This window comes from Paramisgurnus dabryanus, chromosome 9, assembly GCF_030506205.2.
Source record: "Paramisgurnus dabryanus chromosome 9, PD_genome_1.1, whole genome shotgun sequence".
Taxonomy (NCBI): Eukaryota; Metazoa; Chordata; class Actinopteri; order Cypriniformes; family Cobitidae; genus Paramisgurnus; species Paramisgurnus dabryanus.
In genome coordinates this window covers 14,441,464-14,463,172 of record NC_133345.1, presented here as the reverse complement: position 1 = coordinate 14,463,172, position 21,709 = coordinate 14,441,464, and the positions used below count along the sequence as shown (strand labels likewise).

Below are 21,709 nucleotides of genomic sequence, written 5' to 3'. Positions count from 1 at the left end.
TTAAGCAATCATCAACATAGAAGTTGCAGAGAACTGTTTCAACAACCTTTGGTGCTGCTATGTCTTTTCTGTCTTCAGCGGTTCTTCTCAGTGCATAAGAGGCAGAACTGGGTGAGGAAGTGGCTCCGAATAAATGAACTGTCATCCTAAATTCCTCCACAGGAACATCCAAGTTGCCATTTGGCCACCACAGAAAGCGAAGAAGATCTTCATCCTCTTCAGGAACTTTCACCTGGTAAAACATTGATTCCACATCTGCCATCATGGCTACAGGCTCTTCTCTAAATCTGTTAAGCACACCTATGAGCGTGTTTGTGAGATTAGGACCTTGAATTAACTGACTATTCAGAGACATGCCTTTAAAGGAAGCAGTACAATCAAAGACAACTCGTATTTTGTTTTTCTTTGGGTGATACACCCCATGATGCGGTATGTACCACACTCTGCCGTCGTTGCGATTGATCTGTTCTGTTGAAACTTTAACTGCATATCCTTTTTCTATTATGCCTTTCATAAAGCCATTGTAGTCTTCACGAAACTTCAGGTTCCTTTGGAGCTTCCTTTTTAAGTTAGCTGCTCTCACCTCTGCAACACACCTGTTATTTGGCATCCAAACAGTTTCATCTTTCAATGGCAGTTTCACATGATAATGTCCATTTTCAAACTTAGTGTTATTTTGCACTGACTGCATGAACTGTTTGTCTTCCTGTGACATTTCTGCTTTCTCTTCGTATTGACGCTCTGGGAAATCAGTGTTGTACTGTTTAATCAACAGCTGTTCTATCTCCATCACTGTTATATGGTTAACTGTGTGGTGAGACACTTTCAGCGTTTCTGCAGTACATCTTTCTTTCTTAAGGGGTCCACTCACTACCCATCCCAGTGCAGTTTTAATGGCATAAGGTCCACCTTGCTGACTGTTTATAATGTGCCATGGTTCCATAGCCTTTGGGTTATTAGCTCCTATCAGAAGACCTACATTTGCCTTAATGCGTGGTAAGCTCACTTCATTTAGATATGGCCACTTACTGATGTCATCTGGATTAGGAACATTCTCACTTTGTACATGAATATTGTTGTGTGTAAAGACTTTAGGCAGCTCAATGTATTTGCTGTCTTCCAATCCACATACTTCTAGATCTGAGAGGATAAAACTATTTACTAGTTTCTGCTCACCAGGGTTACTTTGGCACATAGTACTTAGCAAAATCTGGGTTGGTTTTCCTTTCAGATTCAGTGTCTTTCTCAACTCCTCTGTGCAGAATGTAGCTGTACTTCCTGCGTCCAAGAAAGCATACGTTTCCACGTATCTTGTTCAGGTTCTATTTCAAAAACGCAACCGTTACATTTCAAGGTAAGAATGAAACTACAATGATTGTATGTCTTAAGAGAAATAAATCTTAATTTTATAATGTATTTAACTGAAACGTGAGGACCTCGATGACATATGCGGTTGACCAATGCAACTTCCGAAGGATGCACGTGAAATCCTGGCCAGGACGCATCCAGCAAAAATTGCACGTATGGCCAACCTAATAGCAAATATAATGACAAGCCTATAATCCCTCCCACTCTGAAGAGATACTAAGCTCCATGAAAAAGCTAATCAAGTCAAAGTCAAGCTATAATAGAGTGTATGGGCAGCTGCTTGATTGGAATGTATGTTTTGCCTTTACAAATCAAGTAAGTTGATCCTTGTATCACTATTAATATGGCTACTGAAGCAGTCTTCATAGCTGATGTTGGATTAAAATTCCTGTTGGACCTTTGTGATGAAGTTTAAGAAAGAGTCCTGGACATAACAAGCAAAATGCATTCATGTATGTGTCAGCCTGTGTGGGATTGACTCTAATTCTACCAGCCAACCAACAGTTTGAGTATAGACAGCAATTAACACATCCTCTGTAGTCTAGGCAATTCTTTAGCTCTGATAGAATTTGTGGGGAGCTTCTTGCTTGGAATTTCGGGTTTGTCTTTACAAAGCAAGTAAGTTGATCCCTTTATCACTACTAATATGACTACTGAAGCAGTCTTCATAGCTGATGTGGGCTTAAAATTCATGTTGGACCTTTGTGATGAAGTTTAAGAAAGAGTTCTGGACATAACATTTAGTGCTTTCAAGCAAAATACATTCATGTATGTCTCAGTCTGTGTTGGGTTGACTCTGACTTTCCCAACCAACCGTTAGCATAGAGAGCAATACAAAGTATCAGCAACAGCCTACCTTGATTCAGCACATTCTCTGTGGTCTAGTGTTTAGAGCACTTGCTCTCTCCTGTGGTAGTCCCAGGTTCAAATCCCAAGAGATGCAGCTGTCCTTCTCCATTGCCAATTAGGCACTACTCTATCTATGATAGAGTTTATGGGCAGCTGCTTGTTTGGAATGTATGTTTTGCCTTTACAAAGTGAGTAAGTTGATCCTTTTATCACTATTAATATGGCTACTGAAACAGTCTTCATAGCTGATCAGGGCTTAAAGTTCCTGTTGGGCCTTTGTTAAAAAATTTAAGAAAGAGTCCTGGACATAACAAGCAACACGCATTCATGTATGTGTCAGCCTGTGTGGGATTGACTCTAATTCTACCAGCCAACCAACAGTTTGAGTATAGACAGCAATCAACACATCCTCTGTAGTCTAGGCAATTCTTTAGCTCTGATAGAATTTGTGGGGAGCTTCTTGCTTGGAATTTTGGTTTTGTCTTTACAAAGCAAGTAAGTTGATCCCTTTATCACTATTAATATGACTACTGAAGCAGTCTTCATAGCTGATGTGGGCTTAAAATTCCTGTTGGACCTTTGTGATGAAGTTTAAGAAAGAGTTCTGGTTATAACATTTAGTGCTTTCAAGCAAAATACATTCATGTATGTTTCAGTCTGTGTTGGGTTGACTCTGACTTTCCCAGCCAACCGTTAGCACAGAGAGCAATACACAGTATCAGCAACAGCCTGCCTTTATTCAGCACATTCTCTGTGGTCTAGTGGTTAGAGCACTTGCTCTCCCATGTGTTAGTCCCAGGTTTGAATCTAATTGATGCAGGTGTCCTTCTCCATTGCCAATTAGGCACTACTCTATGTATGATAGAGTTTATGTGCAGCTGCTTGTTTGGAATGTATGTTTTGCCTTTACAAAGTGAGTAAGTTGATCCTTTTAACACTATTAATATGGCTACTGAAGCAGTCTTCATAGCTGACCAGGGCTTAAAGTTCCTGTTGGACCTTTGTTATAAAATTTAAGAAAGAGTCCTGGACATAACAAGCAACATGCATTCATGTATGTGTCAGCCTGTGTGGGATTGACTCTAATTCTACCAGCCAACCAACAGTTTGAGTATAGACAGCAATCAACACATCCTCTGTAGCCTAGGCAATTCTTTAGCTCTGATAGAATATGTGGGGAGCTTCTTGCTTGGAATTTCGGTTTTGTCTTTACAAAGCAAGTAAGTTGATCCCTTTATCACTATTAATATGACTACTGAAGCAGTCTTCATAGCTGATGTGGGCTTAAAATTCCTGTTGGACCTTTGTGATGAAGTTTAAGAAAGAGTTCTGGACATAACATTTAGTGCTTTCAAGCAAAATACATTCATGTATGTCTCAGTCTGTGTTGGGTTGACTCTGACTTTCCCAGCCAACCATTAGCATAGAGAGCAATACACAGTATCAGCAACAGCCTGCCTTGATTCAGCACATTCTCTGTGGTCTAGTTGTCAGAGCACTTGCTCTCCCACATGGTAGTCCCAGGTTCGAATCCCAAGAGATGCAGGTGTCCTCCTCCATTGCCAATTAGGCACTACTCTGTCTATAATAGAGTTTATGGGCAGCTGCTTGGTTGGAATGTGTATTTTGCCTTTACAAAGTGAGTAAGTTGATCATTTTATAACTATTAATATGGCTACTGAAGAAGTCTTCATAGCTGATCAGGGCTTAAAGTTCCTGTTGGACCTTTGTTATAAAATTTAAGAAAGAGTCCTGGACATAACAAGCGAAATGCATTCATGTATGTGTCAGCATGTGTGGGATTGACTCTAATTCTACCAGCCAACCAACAGTTTGAGTATAGACAGCAATCAACACATCCTCTGTAGCCTAGGGAATTATTTAGGTCTGATAGAGCTTGTGGGCAGCTTCTTGCTTGGAGTTTCTGTTTTGCCTTTACAAAGCAAGTAAGTTGAACCCTTTATCACTATTAATATGGCTACTGAAGCAGTTTTCATAGCTGATGTGGGCTTAAAATTCCTGTTGGACCTTTGCGATGAAGTTTAAGAAAGAGTTCTGGACATAACATTTAGTGCTTTCAAGCAAAATACATGTGTCAGTCTGCTCAACATGGCACCTGTTGCCAATAATACTCAAATTTGGGGTGACGGAGTTCCCGGAAGTAACGGGTGTTTCAAGGACCGATGTCCGGGCGGAACTAATTTTCGCCATTTTAGTTTCCGCCCTTTCAAAAGTCACTCCGTGACAAGGGGCAAGAAACTGAAATGGAAACTGTGACAAAATGTTGAAACACTTTGAAAGCCCGCTACTGTTACTGCAATTGTTGATTGTCTGAGACACCTCACATCATCCAAAAGGTAGATTAGCAAAGGTTGATATCTTCCAGTAATAGATTATGTCCTTTTATGCTACCTTTGTTTCAAAGCCTCATGAAGCAGTGCTTTGAAAGCGACCATCACTACATCTAATCCGTTGACTCTCTCATTAATGCAACGCACAATGTTTTCTTGAATTTCAGAGAGAGATTGCTCATGTTCACTTTCTTCGGATCAGGGGTGTTGGGGGTCGAATCCACTGGAACAGTGCTTTCTTGCATTGCATATGAATGCATTTGAACTCCATTACCATGAAGATGCCCTTCATCATTTTTGCTTGTCATCTTCATTAGTGTTTTTCCTTTAACCTCCCTCTCTTTCTGTTTTTAACCATCTGATGACCAAATTGTACGGTTGAAAAGGTGACAACAATTGAATGGTTTAATAACCGATTTTTGAGTCCTACATTTAAATGAACAACCGGCCAAAAAACAATCAATAATAAATGATTTGAGGTGAAGGAACAAACTTTCACAACCACTTCCTCACCGGTCACCATCTTGTGGGCCCCCCTGCAATTCAGTTCGGTAATGCATAAAGTCACACATTTAAAATAAATGATAAGCATTGACGCTCCAAGTGAATGTAGCATAAAAAAGACATTATCTATTACTGGAAGAAATCAACCTCTGCTAATCTACCTTTTGGATGATGTGAGGTGTCTCAGACAATCAACAATTGCACTAACAGTAGCGGGCGTTCAAAGTGTTACAACAGTTTGTCATAGTTTACATTTCAGTTTTTTGCCCCACATGAAAAGATTAGATTTTAATCTGTTTATTAAAAAACATCATTACTGCATACAAACCAGTGATGTTAGTCACTAAAAATGTAATTATAACATTGTTTTATTTTCATCAAACAATATACAGTACTATAAACATATTATTCAAATTATTCAATCGTCTGTTTCAGCATCACAAACACACATGATATGCATATTAATCACAATTACAATCTTATTTTAATTAGTAAAACCTGAAAGCCAGAGGAGGGAAATGTAACATATTGTATGTGTTATACATATATGATGTTATGAGGACATCTATTGGCCATCTGGTACATTGACATCCAGAGTCACATGTGTGTTTTATTACTAAAAGTCAGTTAAATAAAGTTATGTGATGGAGCAGCAGCTCGTGTTCGTTTGTCTGTCTAAAGAACAGAACAGGAAACATATTTTTTGTTGATTTTAGATAATATTCAATGTCACATAATATTGTACACACTTTACTTGTGGAAATACGGTAAAGGAGTCCTTCCTGTTGCAACAGTCCCTTATCTGCCATCCCTTAAAAAACAGCATTTTAATCACAGTGAACCCCAAAAAAACAGTTCCCAGCAAAAGTATTTTTCAATGTTAAACATGATAAAGATTAATGAACGGCTGTCGCTTTATTAATTCGCTATTTCCTCACAAAAGCGATTGATTAACTGATTGTTGTATTTGCGTTCTTGTTTTAGATCTTTCATTATGTGATTGTTGTAAATTGTGGTGTTGTCTAATTGTATTCTTTTTGTATGAAACTCAATGTGCCGTCGTCTTGACCAGGTCTCACTGGAAGAAGAGATAGAAATATCTCAATGTGATTTTCCTGGCTAAATAAAGGAAATATTCTGCTCACTGAAGCCTCTTGTCAACTGACATCCATAAAACATAGCCTCTGGTCTCAATCCCTAGCCGTTTCTCAATGTCAAGGATACTTCCTTGGCAGGACTAGTCCTTAAATGTTACTTCCTTCAGAGGCTATAGGCGAGGCTCATTTTAAGCATTCGGAGTCGGAGAACACGTTAAATGGAACAGGCTAGCAAGTGCACAGCTGTGTCTGAAACCGTTCCCTCGTTCACTCATTCACTATTCCCTACATGGGGAATGACAATTGAGTCCACTATATGGGGAAGAAGCAAATGAAAATGAGTGAGCGATTTCGGACACTGACGTAAATATCATGCGTCAGAGAGCTGTCGCAGAGATTCATCATAAACACCTGTGTGGCTTTATTGATTGTGCTGTGAAATGGTAAAGTTTTCTTTCTTACTGTTTTTCACATTAGTCATGTTTATTCTATTAGTTGATAATAAAGAGAGCAAAACAACTTATAATATTTATCTACTGCTGTTTATTTATTGTTTAATAAAAATGTGTATTCGATTTTAAATAAAAGATAACGCAATTATTTTTCATTTGTTTATTTTCAAAAAGTAGAAAATAACTGACAACAAGAAGTAACAAAAGTGTATAAACCTAAATGTTTGGTGTTTACTGTCAGTATCCTTCAGCTGATTCAAGTTACGCGTTCGTCTCCCGTTGCATCATGGGAAATATGAGTGAACGAGTGTACATCGAATGTACCATAGATATGTATAAAGGCTAGATGGCTCGCCCGCCCTGCTGGCCAATTGAGTGGAACGTCTGCATTTTGGCGGCCATCTTAGGACAGGGCGCTCGCTCACTCCTAGCATTGAGTTTTAATGATGCAGGTACTTTTAAATGACCATAACTTGCTTAATTTTTTACCGATTTTCAAACGGTTTGGTTTATTATAAACGTCAAAGATGTAACTATGACACTGCATACCTATACTAAAAATATATAAAAAAATCATGAAACATGTCAAAGCATCCAGTATTATAGCCACGTTAATAACGTTTGTAAAAAACCAAACCGTTTGAAAATCGGTAGAAAATTGAGCAAGTTATGGTCATTTAAAAGTACCTTCACCATTAAACTCAATGCTACGAGTGAGCGAGCGTCCTGTCCTAAGATGGCCGCCAGGTGATGCCATTAGGGACTCAGCGGTAAGCCATCTAGCCTTTATACATATCTATGGAATGTACCCTCAAAATCAGAGTGCATTGTGGGTAAAAAGTAGTGAATGAATGTAGGGAATGAAGTCGTTCACTCAGGTTTCGGACACCACTACAAAATGGCCGACACCCGATATAGTGCACTATATAGTGGATAGGGAGCGGTTTCAGACACAGCTCACGTCATTACGTCATTGCGTGATTGCAAGGTGTGCTTTCGGTGCTGCGCATCATAGATATGTATAAAGGCTAGATGGCTCAAGGCGGAGTCAGCTGTGTCGTCACTTGGCGGCCATCTTAGGTCAGTGCTGCCATAGTGCTGCTCCCTGCTGCTGTGGACGGAAGGTGAGTGACATACGCCAACTAAAATGCTCGTAACTTGCTGAATTCTTGACGGATTTACAAACGGTTTGGTTTTTTACAAACCTTATTAACGTGGCTATAATACTGGATGCTTTGACATGTTCATGAATTTTTTATATATTTTTAGTATAGGTATGCAGTGTCATAGGTACATCTTTGACGTTTATAACAAACCAAACCGTTTGAAAATCGGTAAAAAATTAAGCAAGTTATGGTCATTTAAAAGTAACTGCATCATTAAAACTCAATGCTAGGAGTGAGCGAGCGCCCTGTCCTAAGATGGCCGCCAAAATGCAGACGTTCCACTCAATTGGCCAGCAGCGCGGGCGAGCCATCTAGCCTTTATACATATCTATGCTGCGCATTGGATTGTGGGTGATTTCAGCGCGTGAAGAGCGCGAAGGATACAAATTTGCATCCTTTCCTGTATATGGGCTATTTCTCAAACGAAGGACTCAGTCCTTAGATGAAATTTCGAGGATCCTCGACATTGGAACAGTCCTTCGACGGACGTCGATGACATCCTCGAAATTCTAGCTTCCAAGGATCCTTCCTTGACATTGAGAAACGGCTCCTGTGTACTGTATCAAAACTTTTTTATGCAAAGACTGAAAACCACATTGATATTACATGAAAAAAACAGGTGCGATCTCTGGGAAGATTCAACCTCTTTCCTTACGAAAATTAACCATGGTTTTACTACAGTTAAAACCAAAAAACCATGGTTACTGTAGTTAAACCATGGTAACCACAAAATAACCATGGTTTTGACAACCATGGTTTTCAAAAACCATAGTTAAACCATGGTAGTAAAACCATAGTTTTGCTCATAGTAATCAATAGACCAAAAAACCATGGTTACTACACTTTTACCACAATAAAACCATGGTTAATTTTCGTAAGGGATGGCTCATGAGAAACGTGAGGAAACGGGTCGTGTTGTCCCAAGGATTGTCCATCCGTGATGCATCACTCAAGCAGTTATCTAGACCTTCAGGTTAGAGGTAAACAAATCTGTCCATCTGCTCCTTACCAGACTGAACATCTCTGTAGAGAACAACCAAACCTACTGTAAGTAGCAACCGCTTCACATTCAATACAATGGTGCAGTGCAGTAACTTGGTTTGTCACCCGTTGAAGTCGGAGGGGTCAGGATTTCTAATTCTATACGTACGTGAGAGCACCTTTTATGTGTTTATAGGAAACAAACTGGTCTCTCAAGTAGAGGCAAGCTATTTAAAGAGTAGAAATGATATAGGATACAGCACAGTATGTTTACACTAGCCCGCCTCCCTCATGTTTGTTCCAGTCAAAAGCTGCAGGCTGAAATGAATAATTTTCTTCTGGCTTGAGGAGCGAAATAAAACCAAACACTCAAACTATTGTGGTGATATTTTTTTTCATGCTTTATGTAATGGCTTTTGTATTTCAGTCAATAAGTGTGTTTAACAGTTACAAATACAATAAACTGGCATTTAGTAGCACATGTTATTTTACAACAGATAATTAGTTTCGTGACATTTGCCGATTACAGAGAAGGATACTGAAACTTTGGACATACAATCATAACTGCGGCCGTTGTCCTAATCTACACAAATACATAAGACGGTTAAAAGTTAATTTTATAAAATAAGAGCACATTATGTTATACAGTCTACCACAGTGCTTTATAGGGAAATTTGTATCAATTTCCCAAAATATGAAGTAATAAGAAAATAAATAAAAAGCTTAGTGTTTATTTGCAGTATTTTTATACTGTAATATCTTGACCCAATGATTCAAAGGTGAAGAACAAATAAACAGTAGATGAGGCTGTGTGTCTGGATGTGTTTTTTTTGTCCTGTCCATTCAGCAGTCTGATCTATGGGTTCAGAGACTCCTCGTGTTTGCGTTCTAGGATTCTCACACAGCGTGGACATTTAGTAGAGTTATCATAGTAACAATCCCTGAACAACAAAAACACACAGTTAATAACAAAAATGCACAATACTTCTCTTTCAGTGACAGTGTTAATGTTTGACAGCTGGTATGGTTTAGACTTTATTATATCACGTGTCTATTGAATGCTTTATTCTGATTGGTTGAGAAATGTTCCATGGATGTTGATTGTTTTTCTTTAAACTGCACATAACCTGTCAAATGTCTTAAAATAACCACCAGAGGTTCTCTTTCCGTCGTCAATTATTCCTTATCTATTTCAAAGGAAATAAGTGTAAAACAAAATGTAAACCAGCAGTATAATGTATGTGCTATGTAATGCGGACCTGTGGAAAACAGAAGAGCAGTCAGAACAGACAGATGTATGGCTGTCGAATGGGAAGAGAATATCACCCTCTTTACATAGTTCACACATGTAGCCTTTGGCCTGGCATTTCTAATGGTACAGAGAGAAAGAGACAGGTGAGTAAGAGATGCTGAAAACATAAGACTTGATTATATTTGAAAATAAAATAAACTAGCTAACTCTACAGGAAATCTTAACATTAAGGAATGCTCATTTTAAAGAGTGCATTCTACTGTATGAAAATAAAATTTTAAGTTGAGCGTGAGCGCTAGTATGGTCTGTGAAACCTTGTGCTGTGTGTGCAACATTTAATTTTTTAATGAATCCCTTATAATTTTATCCTGGTCTTAATAGACTTAGCAGCACATTCATCACAAGCTTAATCCTTAGTAAGAATATTGAACAAGAATATTGTGTTATATCTGCTGTTGCCGCTAGGGGTCAGCATTAAACCTGAGGTGAATAAAGAGGGCAGGAGGAGAAGAATAGAGCTAGTGTGTCCTCAGCTCGCTCGTTCTCAACATAGGCCCTGTCCCAAATGGCACACTTCATGTGGACTTTCTGTCTTGTGGCCTTAAATTGCGGATTCTCGCTTAGTCTACGAGTCCGTAGGGTGTCCCATCTGTCACTTTTACGTTTTGAAGTGTGCTCATCAGCGCCTCCTTTGCCCCCTTGATGCGGTCTTCAGCGAAGCCCGCACTGCAGCAGGCTTCGCGCACTTTGCCAACCCAGAAGTCCTTGCGAAAGGGCAATCAGACCAATCAGACGACGGAAGGGAGGAGTTCACACTGACGGGCAACTTCTCTACCTATTTCCGGTGTGATGCTCGAGTCTGTCCCAAAATACGACTCCGGTGCACCCACATGGACTCGCATCAAGGGTCCCTAAAGTCTGGACTACGTGATGTCATCAAAGTGTGGACTCTGAGGAGGACCACAAGTCCGGAGTGTGCCATTTGGGACATGGCGAAAGACATTATGTATGTAGACGCCTATAGACTGACGCTTCTTATTGGAGCTGCCATCTTGGATGGGTCCCCAATGCGCCCCCCCTGCATTTATTTTTACTGAGGAAGGTGTATCAGTTTGTGGAGCCTGGGCTGTCTACAGAGACCGTGTTTTGTACAGTGTGTTTAGGGGACAGGAAGCTAGCAGATAGTGAGGAGATGTTTACTGTATGAATCAAAAAAAAAATTGTATGGCCTAAAACACGCAAATTCACTCAAGAGCACTGGAAGGATATGTTTTAAAGAAGCATTACCGAACATCATGTTTTAAAGTCTTAAAGACATTAACAAGGGGAGCCCATATTCCTCTGATGTTAAGGTATAAAATATAGCAAAAGGTTTAAAAAGGAAATAAAAGTAAAAAACAAGTAATAGAATTGAACCTAGCTTCAAGTACAAAAGGGGAAGTGGCGCATTGTGGCTGGGCAGTCATCAATTAATATCAATTTGCTTGAATTGTTAAACTCATTAAATAAATGGCAGAAACTATCTGTGGACAATTTTAATAGTTTTTCTTTATTATTAATGGCGCTGAATTGCAGCAACAAAATAACAGCTAAGTTAAATTTTCTCCTGTGTTTTAATGGACACTAAACACTAGCGCCAAATCGCCTTCAAATATTTAACAGTGTGTTTAAGACTGAAGTATTGACCTTTAATTCATCACTTTCATTTATTTCATATTTCACTTCATTTTCCCCATCAACTTAAGTTTGTGTTTCTCACCTCACAGTCCAGTTTAATATGTTTGGCAAAGGTAGTATGAATCTCAGTAAGGGAGCAGCTGAGACGCCCAATGGAGGTGTCAATCAGGTCCTGTAAGCTGTACATGTCATCATTCTCCACAAAGTGCTGGCGATCTTGAAGCTGTGACATAACCGCATCCATATGGCACATCACAATATAGTTAGAATATTAAACTCTGCAGAAACTACGTTCCCTACATCACCTAAACATTTGAGAAAATAGTATTGTAGTTTTAAAAAATCTTACTGCCAAAGCACTCCATTTACATTTCAAATATTATTTTGTCACACTGCCTGTGAAGCCTGTCTGTGTTTCCAGCCAGCACAAACACTGTCTGTAAAAATCACTGTCTGATAGGGCAGCGAGGCAACGAGACAACTGACTAAGATTTTAAACACAGCTTAGACATCTCCATAATTTAACAGTTTAAACATTTAGCTTATGTAAGGCTAAAATTGACTAAACTGTCTGGATATGGGATAGAGCAGTTGACCAAAAAAGTAAATGTATCATATTAGTACAACATAACAGCTCCATACTAAATATTAGCAGTATTTTTAGGGCTTATTGGATATATTGGTGTGAATAAGTTACAGTAATGACCATAAAAAAGGTCTGGGTGTATGACTGAATAATAATTTACACACTCACATGCAGCAGCAGTCGAGCTTCCATGGCCTCCTTACATGTGATGAAATATGGCTTCATTAATAAGATGTCCTGACGTAACTTCTATAGTGGCAGAAATATCAATTCCATTAGATTATTTTCCTATTATGTTATATATACATTAGTCAACATTCAAAGTGGATCAAAACCTTAATTGAACAATACCCATTATTGACTTAGGACAACATTGATGAACTCGAGCATTAGTTTATTAGAAAATGTTAAAGCAACATACTGTATATTGAGAATTATCTATCATGGTAATCATCTAATAACTGATTAGGGTTGGAGCTGAACTACTTATACTATGGCCTAATAGTAAGTGCTGTAATTGTGTTTAAAAAATAACTACTTTTGAGTGCAGAACAACACAGTATGCACACACTGGGACATACTAACGTGAAACAAAAGTGACGACTGTTTCACAAACATCAAAATACAACGCATCTTTGCATTTACGCATTTCTTTATTTATTATTTGTCAGGTGATATTAACTCTGTTTTTTAATTTATTGATACAGCGACATATAATTTATTTAATTTATTAATTCTATGTAGCACAAACTAAACTCCGCCATCTCACAGTGAGTTGTGGGTATGTCTATGCATCTACACTTCATATTTTCACCTTAAACAATGGACCATCTGGGAAATTGGATACTCATTTCAACATACTACAATTTGGGACATATTAATTCTAACTTCAAATACTATTTGGGTTGGTTAGTAGTTAAATTAGGATGCAGTGTAGATCTTCAGGACCAGGAATTAAAAAATGTAAAATAAAAAAACATCTGTTTTTATTTCAGTAAATAAATCAATATGTCTTAGAAAAAAGAATCTGCTGAGTGACAAACGAAGCAGTGTGTAGAAGTAACTTTTCATCACCATATTGAGAAACCGGTATATTTCTTACGAAATTGGGAAAAATAACGAACAATGTCACTTTCTGTCAGCACAAAAATGTAACAAATAAAAGTTGATAAGACACCACTCAAATCATCATAACTCAAATCTGATGACAAAGAAAATTTATTTCTGTCATGATTTACTCAACTTCATGTCGCTTCAAAATAAACCTAAAAAAATACAGATGCCAGTTTCTGTACCTGACGTTTAAGCACACCAACAGCATTAAATATTTTCAAACATTTGAAACTGGTGAGTGTTTTTTGAAAATGTTTGTATGGACAGTTTTGGAAAGGTAAAACTGGTACTTTGAAAAGTACATTTATTTGTATTAAAAGTAGAGTTAAACTAAACTAACTGCTTAAGGTGAACATCAATATTAGTTAACACTTACTCTGATCTCCACCAGTTCTTCTACAAAGTTAAAGAGCAGAGGGTTAATCTCTCTTAGTCTGAGCACAGGTCTGGAGATCATCAGAGCCAAATAACGCATGGATGAACGACAGACCTCAAAACACAAAACAAGCAGAGAAATTTACTTCAGAGATTGAGCAAGTCACAATAAGAAAAGGAATGTATATAAAAACACACTGTTATTTCACAAAGTAAAATCTGTATAAAACAATAAAGGGGCGGTTTTCCAGACAGAGATTACCTTAAACCAGGACTAGCCTTTAGTTTAATTAAGAAAATAAATAGTTTTAACAAACATGCCTTACTAAAAACATTGTGGTGTATTTTAAGATATGTCAGTGTAAGTTGTTTTCAGTTTGGACAGCTCTCAAGTTTTTTTTGTCTAGGTCTAGTCTAATCCCTGTCCGGGAAACCGGCCCATAGTGTGTTTGTTGTATTTTACCTTGCGGGGCTCAAACTCCCAGTTGTGTATAACTCGGGCTGGAATAATGGCTGTGTCATTCCAGTGACAGCTGGTGCAATAATACTGACCTGTATAATCACACTGCCTCGCCTCACTGGGAACACCTCCTACACAATACAACAGTTTTCATTACACAACACACACAACACAAGTTGTTACTGCTAAAACAGTCTATACATTACACAACACCGCTACACAACACAACAGTATAAATTACACAACACAACATTGCACATTACACAAAGTTCAGTGATCTAATGTTTATGTCATAATTTGGCACAGATATACATAATAAATATCAACAATGTACTTGGAAACACTCTTACTTAGAGAAATAGGCGTTCGGCACTCTGCACACCTATAGTCTTGTTTGTCCAGACCAACCTCAGGACAGATGCTGAGTTCATATTCAGACTGGTGGCTGACCTTTGACCTCACACATGGTTTAGTGATGAGATTCATACACTTGCTATGGCAACGGTAATAACAACCTACAATATGAGAGAGACAGAGAAACAATTTACTATCTTACCATTTTTTACCCTTAGCTGTTTCTCGTTTCAGCTGTGTCATCCAGAGGTCGCATTAGAAGGCTTGCATACGTCAGAAGGCTAACCTTCTTTCACAGGAATTTAGACGATGCATGAGATGTATCCTTCGCTACTGCAAATAACCCACAATTCATTGAGTCACCACTAACAACATCATTTCTCAACGTCATTCTAAACACTGGCAGTTGTAAATACTAGCGAAGATGTGGTGTTGAAATGTAAAAGTACTTTTAAGTTTTTAAATAGTTTTAACGTATTAGATAAGGTACATTTAAATGACCTTACACACATAAATGAGGCACCCATTTCAATATCAAGTAATATTATTACCCATTATAACTATTAATAACTATTATAAACTGTTTTATAGACTTTAAAAACTATTGAACACCAATTTAAATATAGAAAAACATGTAAACATTGCACATATTAAAACAACATATATAAACACAATTTTTTTCCAAATTACTCCAAATTTAGAAATAATTTTTCTTTATTTAGCTGGTGTGGGGCACAACAACGCTGTAAACATTTTGCCATAGCAACGTGATATCACTTCCTGTTTCCTTTTCTCCCTGTTTGTCCTACAAAGGACGTATCATTTAAATGTAGGTTGAGGACCGTATACTCTAGAGGACACAAAGGATCCAGCCTTCTAAAACGAGACGCAGCTATAGTACAGTAGTTTTCAAAGGAACTAATTGTCAGAACTAACTGCCTGATTGGTTAACGAGGCGCAAATATCCGCCAAAGTTCAGATTTTTCAACTTGCGCGTTTCCTGTGGCAACGCTCAATTTGCACGAATCGCACTGTCCACGTCGCGTCTTCCGCGCAGAATACGCCATTCGAGCCACACCCACAGGAGGCCTATTCATGTCTTTGCATTGACTTAACATGTAAATCACTTGTGCTTGCCGCCTCTTCCGTGTCTGGTATGCAGTGGGGGAGCCAGAGGGCTAATAGACGAAGTCCTTGCCACCCCTGTTGCCACCCCGCTGAAAACATTACACTGTTTTATTTTTACGAACATTTCTCAAATCTCCCAGCGGACGTGAATGCGCAGCACGCACAAGCGTGCAACGTGCTGTTGCTGCTACACTTTTCATCAGGCTTGTTGGACTTCATGCAGCGCCGCAAGAACCAACAGCCGGTGACGTCAAAGTTCGGTCTCGCGGTACTTTGACGTTATCCAGCGGTCGATTCTTGCGGCGCCGCATGAAGTCGAACAAGCCTAATGGTTAAGCTGACACGCAGCTCCTTCGTGCTCCAAAACATAACGCGGCAGCACACACAGGAACTATGAAGAGTGTTTTGCTGGTATGTACGGCTTTTATTGGTATTAAATTAAACAAAGTACTGTTTTAACGGCGAGTAAGGGAGACGTTGCACTGTAGTGCTTAGCATTAATACTTCAATGAGCATTACTAGTCTTGTGAAACTGACTAATACTGTCACGCCTGCGTGAAGATGCTTAAAACAATAAAAACATGTTGTTAGCAAATGTTCAGCAACAATTACAGACACTAGATAGAAAAGTTCGTCGGAACAAACTTTATGTTGGCTTGAGAAAGCCTAGTCTGAGAGTAGAGTTTGACAACTTAGCATGAAGCTATCATGATTTAAGATAAAGCTAGCATGATTTAACATGAAGCGAACATGATTTAGCATGAAGCTAGCATGATTTAGCATGAAGCTAGCATGAAGCTAGCATAATTTAACATGAGGCTAGCATGATGATAGCATGATTAGCATAAAGCTAGCATGATGCTAGCATGATTAGCATGAAGCTAGCATAATTAGCATGATGCTAGCATGATTAGCATGAAGCTACCATGATGCTAACATGATTAGCATGATGCTAACATGATTAGCATGAAGCTAGCATGATCAGCATGAAGCTAGCATGATTAGCATGAAGCTAGCATGATTAGCATGAAGCTAGCATGATGTTAGCATGATTAGCATGAAGCTAGTATGATTAGCATGAAGCTAGCATGATGCTAGCATGATTAGCATGAAGCTAGCATGAAGTTAACATGATTAGCATGAAGCTAGCATGATGCTAGCATGATTAGCATGAAGCTAGCATGAAGCTAGCATGATTAGCATGAAGCTAGCATGATTAGCATGAAGCTAGCATGAAGCTAGCATGATTAGCATGAAGCTAGCATGATTAGCATGAAGCTAGCATGAAGCTAGCATGATTAGCCTGAAGCTAGCATGATATTAGCATGATTAGCATGATGTTAGCATGATTAGGATGAAGCTAGCATGATTAGCATGAAGCTAGCATGATGTTAGCATGAAGCTAGCATGATGTTAGCATGATTAGCATGAAGCTAGTATGATTAGCATGAAGCTAGCATGATGCTAGCATAATTAGCATGAAGCTAGCATGAAGCTAGCATGAAGTTAGCATGATTAGCATGAAGCTAGCATGAAGCTAGCATGATGTTAACATGATTAGCATGAAGCTAGCATGATGTTAGCATGATTAGCATGAAGTTAGCATGATGCTAGCATGATTAGCATGAAGCTAGCATGATTAGCATGAAGCTAGCATGATGCTAGCATGATTAGCATGAAGCTAGCATGAAGCTAGCATGATTAACAGGAAGCTAGCATGAAGCTAACATTTATTGCGTTGCTAGGGTACTAAGTTTGGTTGCTAGGGAGAAAATTGGCATCCCATAATGATCACCCTTCAAGCCACAAGTAAAACGGTCCAACCCCCTTGTCTCTACAATGTTCTGATGCGGAGATATAAGGCTTTGTTTATTCCGTTGCTAGGGTACTAAGTTTGGTTGCTAGGGAGAAAATTGGCATCCCATAATGATCACACTTCAAGCCACAAGTAAAACGGTCCAACCCCCGTGTCTCTACAATGTTCTGATGCGGAGATATAACGCTTTGTTTATTCCGTTGCTAGGGTACTACGTTTGGTTGCTAGGGAGAAAATTGGCATCCCATAATGATTACACTTCAAGCCAGAAGTAAAACGGTCCAACCCCCGTGTCTCTATGATGTTCTGAAGCGGAGATATAAGGCTTTGTTTATTCCGTTGCTAGGGTACTAAGTTTGGTTGCTAGGGAGAAAATTGGTATCCCATATTGATTACCCTTCAAGCCACAAGTAAAACGGTCCAACCCCTGTGTCTCTACGATGTTCAGATCCAGAGATATAAGGCTTTGTTTATTATGTTGCTAGGGTCTTCATATTTTGTTGCTAGGGGCGTGGCTTAATACCTCAATAAGAATCCCAAGAGACTGATTGGATGCCTGAGTAAAATGAGCCCACCCCTATGTCTCTATGAGACTCTGGTGCAAAGATATCCATCTTGGCTTTTTATAATGGTAGTCTATGGGAGATGTTGCTAGGGTACCCAAAATGGTTGCTAGGGGCGTGGCTTAATAGCTCTGGGGTGATCCTAAGAGACTGATTGGATGCTTGAGTAAAATGAGCCCACCCCCATGTCTCTAAGACACTCTAAAGTGAAGATATTCCATCTGGGACGCTTTTATTCCCTTTTATGGGCATGTTTCCTGCCCCATTATAAGTCAATGGGAAATTTTGGGGGCCCCTTACACCCCAGGGGTACAGCTTACACCCCATTGTGAGGTATGTTCTTACACAGCCTGTCAGCCTCCTTAAATGTGGTAAGCCACAGGTTTCTACAAGTTTCTCACTCGCAGCTATGACCCGTCAAAGTTTGTCTCAATGTTAAGTCAATGGAAATTTTGGGGTGTTTCAGCGCCCCGTTTAGGAATTCGGAAGGTCCCATCAGTTAGAAAAGATATAGCAACTCGAGTCAGATCAGACCGAAGGTATGTCCAAAGTTTGATGGCTGTAGCTTGAAAGCTCTAGGACGAGTTAGAGTTAGAAATTTTAGTCTCAGAAGAAAAAGAATAATAATAATAACTAGATATTAAAGTTTGAGGACAAACTTTATGTTGGCTTGAAAAAGCGTAGCCTGAACATTTAAAATGGTTTGACAGAAGTTTATTTTAGTAGGCTATCTGGATGTTAGCATGATTAGCATGAAGTTAGCATGATTAGCATGAAGCTAGCATGATTAGCATGAAGCTAGCATGATGTTAGCATGATCAGTATGAAGCTAGCATGAAGCTAACATGATTAGCATGAAGCTAACATGAAGCTAACATGATTAGCATGAAGCTAGCATGATGCTAGCATGATTAGCATGAAGCTAGCATGAAGCTAACATGATTAGCATGAAGCTAGAATGAAGCTAACATTTATTCCGTTGCTAGGGTACTAAGTTTGGTTGCTAGGGAGAAAATTGGCATCCCATAATGATCAACCTTCAAGCCACAAGTAAAACGGTCCAACCCCCGTGTCTCTATGATGTTCTGAAGCGGAGATATAAGGCTTTGTTTATTCCGTTGCTAGGGTACTAAGTTTGGTTGCTAGGGAGAAAATTGGCATCCCATAATGATCAACCTTCAAGCCACAAGTAAAACGGTCCAACCCCCATGTCTCTATGATGTTCTGAAGCGGAGATATAAGGCTTTGTTTATTCCGTTGCTAGGGTACTAAGTTTGGTTGCTAGGGAGACAATTGGCATCCCATAATGATCAACCTTCAAGCCACAAGTAAAACGGTCCAACCCCCGTGTCTCTATGATGTTCTGAAGCGGAGATATAAGGCTTTGTTTATTCCATTGCTAGGGTACTAAGTTTGGTTGCTAGGGAGAAAATTGGCATCCCATAATGATCAACCTTCAAGCCACAAGTAAAACGGTCAAACCCCCGTGTCTCTAAGATGTTCTGAAGCGGAGATAAAAGGCTTTGTTTATTCCGTTGCTAGGGTACTAAGTTTGGTTGCTAGGGAGAAAATTGGCATCCCATAATGATCAACCTTCAAGCCACAAGTAAAACAGTCCAACCCCCATGTCTCTATGATGTTCTGAAGCGGAGATATAAGGCTTTGTTTATTCCGTTGCTAGGGTACTAAGTTTGGTTGCTAGGGAGAAAATTGGCATCCTATAATGATCAACCTTCAAGCCACAAGTAAAACGGTCCAACCCCCGTGTCTCTAAGATGTTCTGAAGCGGAGAAATAAGGCTTTGTTTATTCCGTTGCTAGGGTACTAAGTTTGGTTGCTAGGGAGAAAAATGGCATCCCATAATGATCAACCTTCAAGCCACAAGTAAAACGGTCCAACCCCCGTGTCTCTATGATGTTCTGAAGCGGAGATATAAGGCTTTGTTTATTCCGTTGCTAGGGTACTAAGTTTGGTTGCTAGGCAGAAAATTGGCATCCCATAATGATCAACCTTCAAGCCACAAGTAAAACGGTCAAACCCCCGTGTCTCTAAGATGTTCTGAAGCGGAGATAAAAGGCTTTGTTTATTCCGTTGCTAGGGTACTAAGTTTGGTTGCTAGGGAGAAAATTGGCATCCCATAATGATCAACCTTCAAGCCACAAGTAAAACGGTCCAACCCCCATGTCTCTATGATGTTCTGAAGCGGAGATATAAGGCTTTGCTTATTCCATTGCTAGGGTACTAAGTTTGGTTGCTAGGGAGAAAATTGGCATCCCATAATGATCAACCTTCAAGCCACAAGTAAAACGGTCCAACCCCCGTGTCTCTATGATGTTCTGAAGCGGAGATATAAGGCTTTGTTTATTCCGTTGCTAGGGTACTAAGTTTGGTTGCTAGGGAGAAAATTGGCATCCCATAATGATCAACCTTCAAGCCACAAGTAAAACGGTCCAACCCCCGTGTCTCTATGATGTTCTGAAGCGGAGATATAAGGCTTTGTTTATTCCGTTGCTAGGGTACTAAGTTTGGTTGCTAGGGAGAAAATTGGCATCCCATAATGATCAACCTTCAAGCCACAAGTAAAACGGTCCAACCCCCGTGTCTCTATGATGTTCTGAAGCGGAGATATAAGGCTTTGTTTATTCCGTTGCTAGGGTACTAAGTTTGGTTGCTAGGGAGAAAATTGGCATCCCATAATGATCAACCTTCAAGCCACAAGTAAAACGGTCCAACCCCCCGTGTCTCTATGATGTTCTGAAGCGGAGATATAAGGCTTTGTTTATTCCGTTGCTAGGGTACTAAGTTTGGTTGCTAGGGAGAAAATTGGCATCCCATAATGATCAACCTTCAAGCCACAAGTAAAACGGTCCAACCCCCGTGTCTCTATGATGTTCTGAAGCGGAGATATAAGGCTTTGTTTATTCCGTTGCTAGGGTACTAAGTTTGGTTGCTAGGGAGAAAATTGGCATCCCATAATGATCAACCTTCAAGCCACAAGTAAAACGGTCCAACCCCCGTGTCTCTATGATGTTCTGAAGTGGAGATATAAGGCTTTGTTTATTCCGTTGCTAGGGTACTAAGTTTGGTTGCTAGGGAGAAAAATGGCATCCCATAATGATCAACCTTCAAGCCACAAGTAAAACGGTCCAACCCCCGTGTCTCTATGATGTTCTGAAGCGGAGATATAAGGCTTTGTTTATTCCGTTGCTAGGGTACTAAGTTTGGTTGCTAGGGAGAAAAATGGCATCCCATAATGATCAACCTTCAAGCCAAAAGTAAAACGGTCCAACCCCCGTGTCTCTATGATGTTCTGAAGCGGAGATATAAGGCTTTGTTTATTCCGTTGCTAGGGTACTAAGTTTGGTTGCTAGGGAGAAAATTGGCATCCCATAATGATCAACCTTCAAGCCACAAGTAAAACGGTCCAACCCCCGTGTCTCTATGATGTTCTGAAGCGGAGATATAAGGCTTTGTTTATTCCGTTGCTAGGGTACTAAGTTTGGTTGCTAGAGAGAAAATTGGCATCCCATAATGATCAACCTTCAAGCCACAAGTAAAACGGTCCAACCCCCGTGTCTCTATGATGTTCTGAAGTGGAGATATAAGGCTTTGTTTAT

The 21,709-nt window shown here is 39.4% G+C and overlaps 1 protein-coding gene across 4 annotated transcripts in view; it reads right to left on the bottom strand.

Moving 5' to 3' along the window:
* Positions 1-9,145: 9,145 nt before the first annotated feature.
* def8 (differentially expressed in FDCP 8 homolog) overlaps positions 9,146-21,709 on the bottom strand; it is a 50,619-nt gene continuing 38,055 nt past the window's right edge. For all 4 annotated transcript variants that reach the window (XM_065269971.2, XM_065269973.2, XM_065269974.2 and 1 more), the window contains 7 exons: positions 14,582-14,746; positions 14,235-14,362; positions 13,773-13,886; positions 12,452-12,532; positions 11,780-11,920; positions 10,028-10,137; positions 9,146-9,709 (listed from right to left, as the gene is read on the bottom strand). In XM_065269971.2, the coding sequence (XP_065126043.1) occupies positions 9,625-9,709; positions 10,028-10,137; positions 11,780-11,920; positions 12,452-12,532; positions 13,773-13,886; positions 14,235-14,362; positions 14,582-14,746 (824 nt within the window). In that variant the 3' untranslated portion in view covers positions 9,146-9,624. The remainder of the gene's footprint in view (positions 9,710-10,027; positions 10,138-11,779; positions 11,921-12,451; positions 12,533-13,772; positions 13,887-14,234; positions 14,363-14,581; positions 14,747-21,709) is intronic.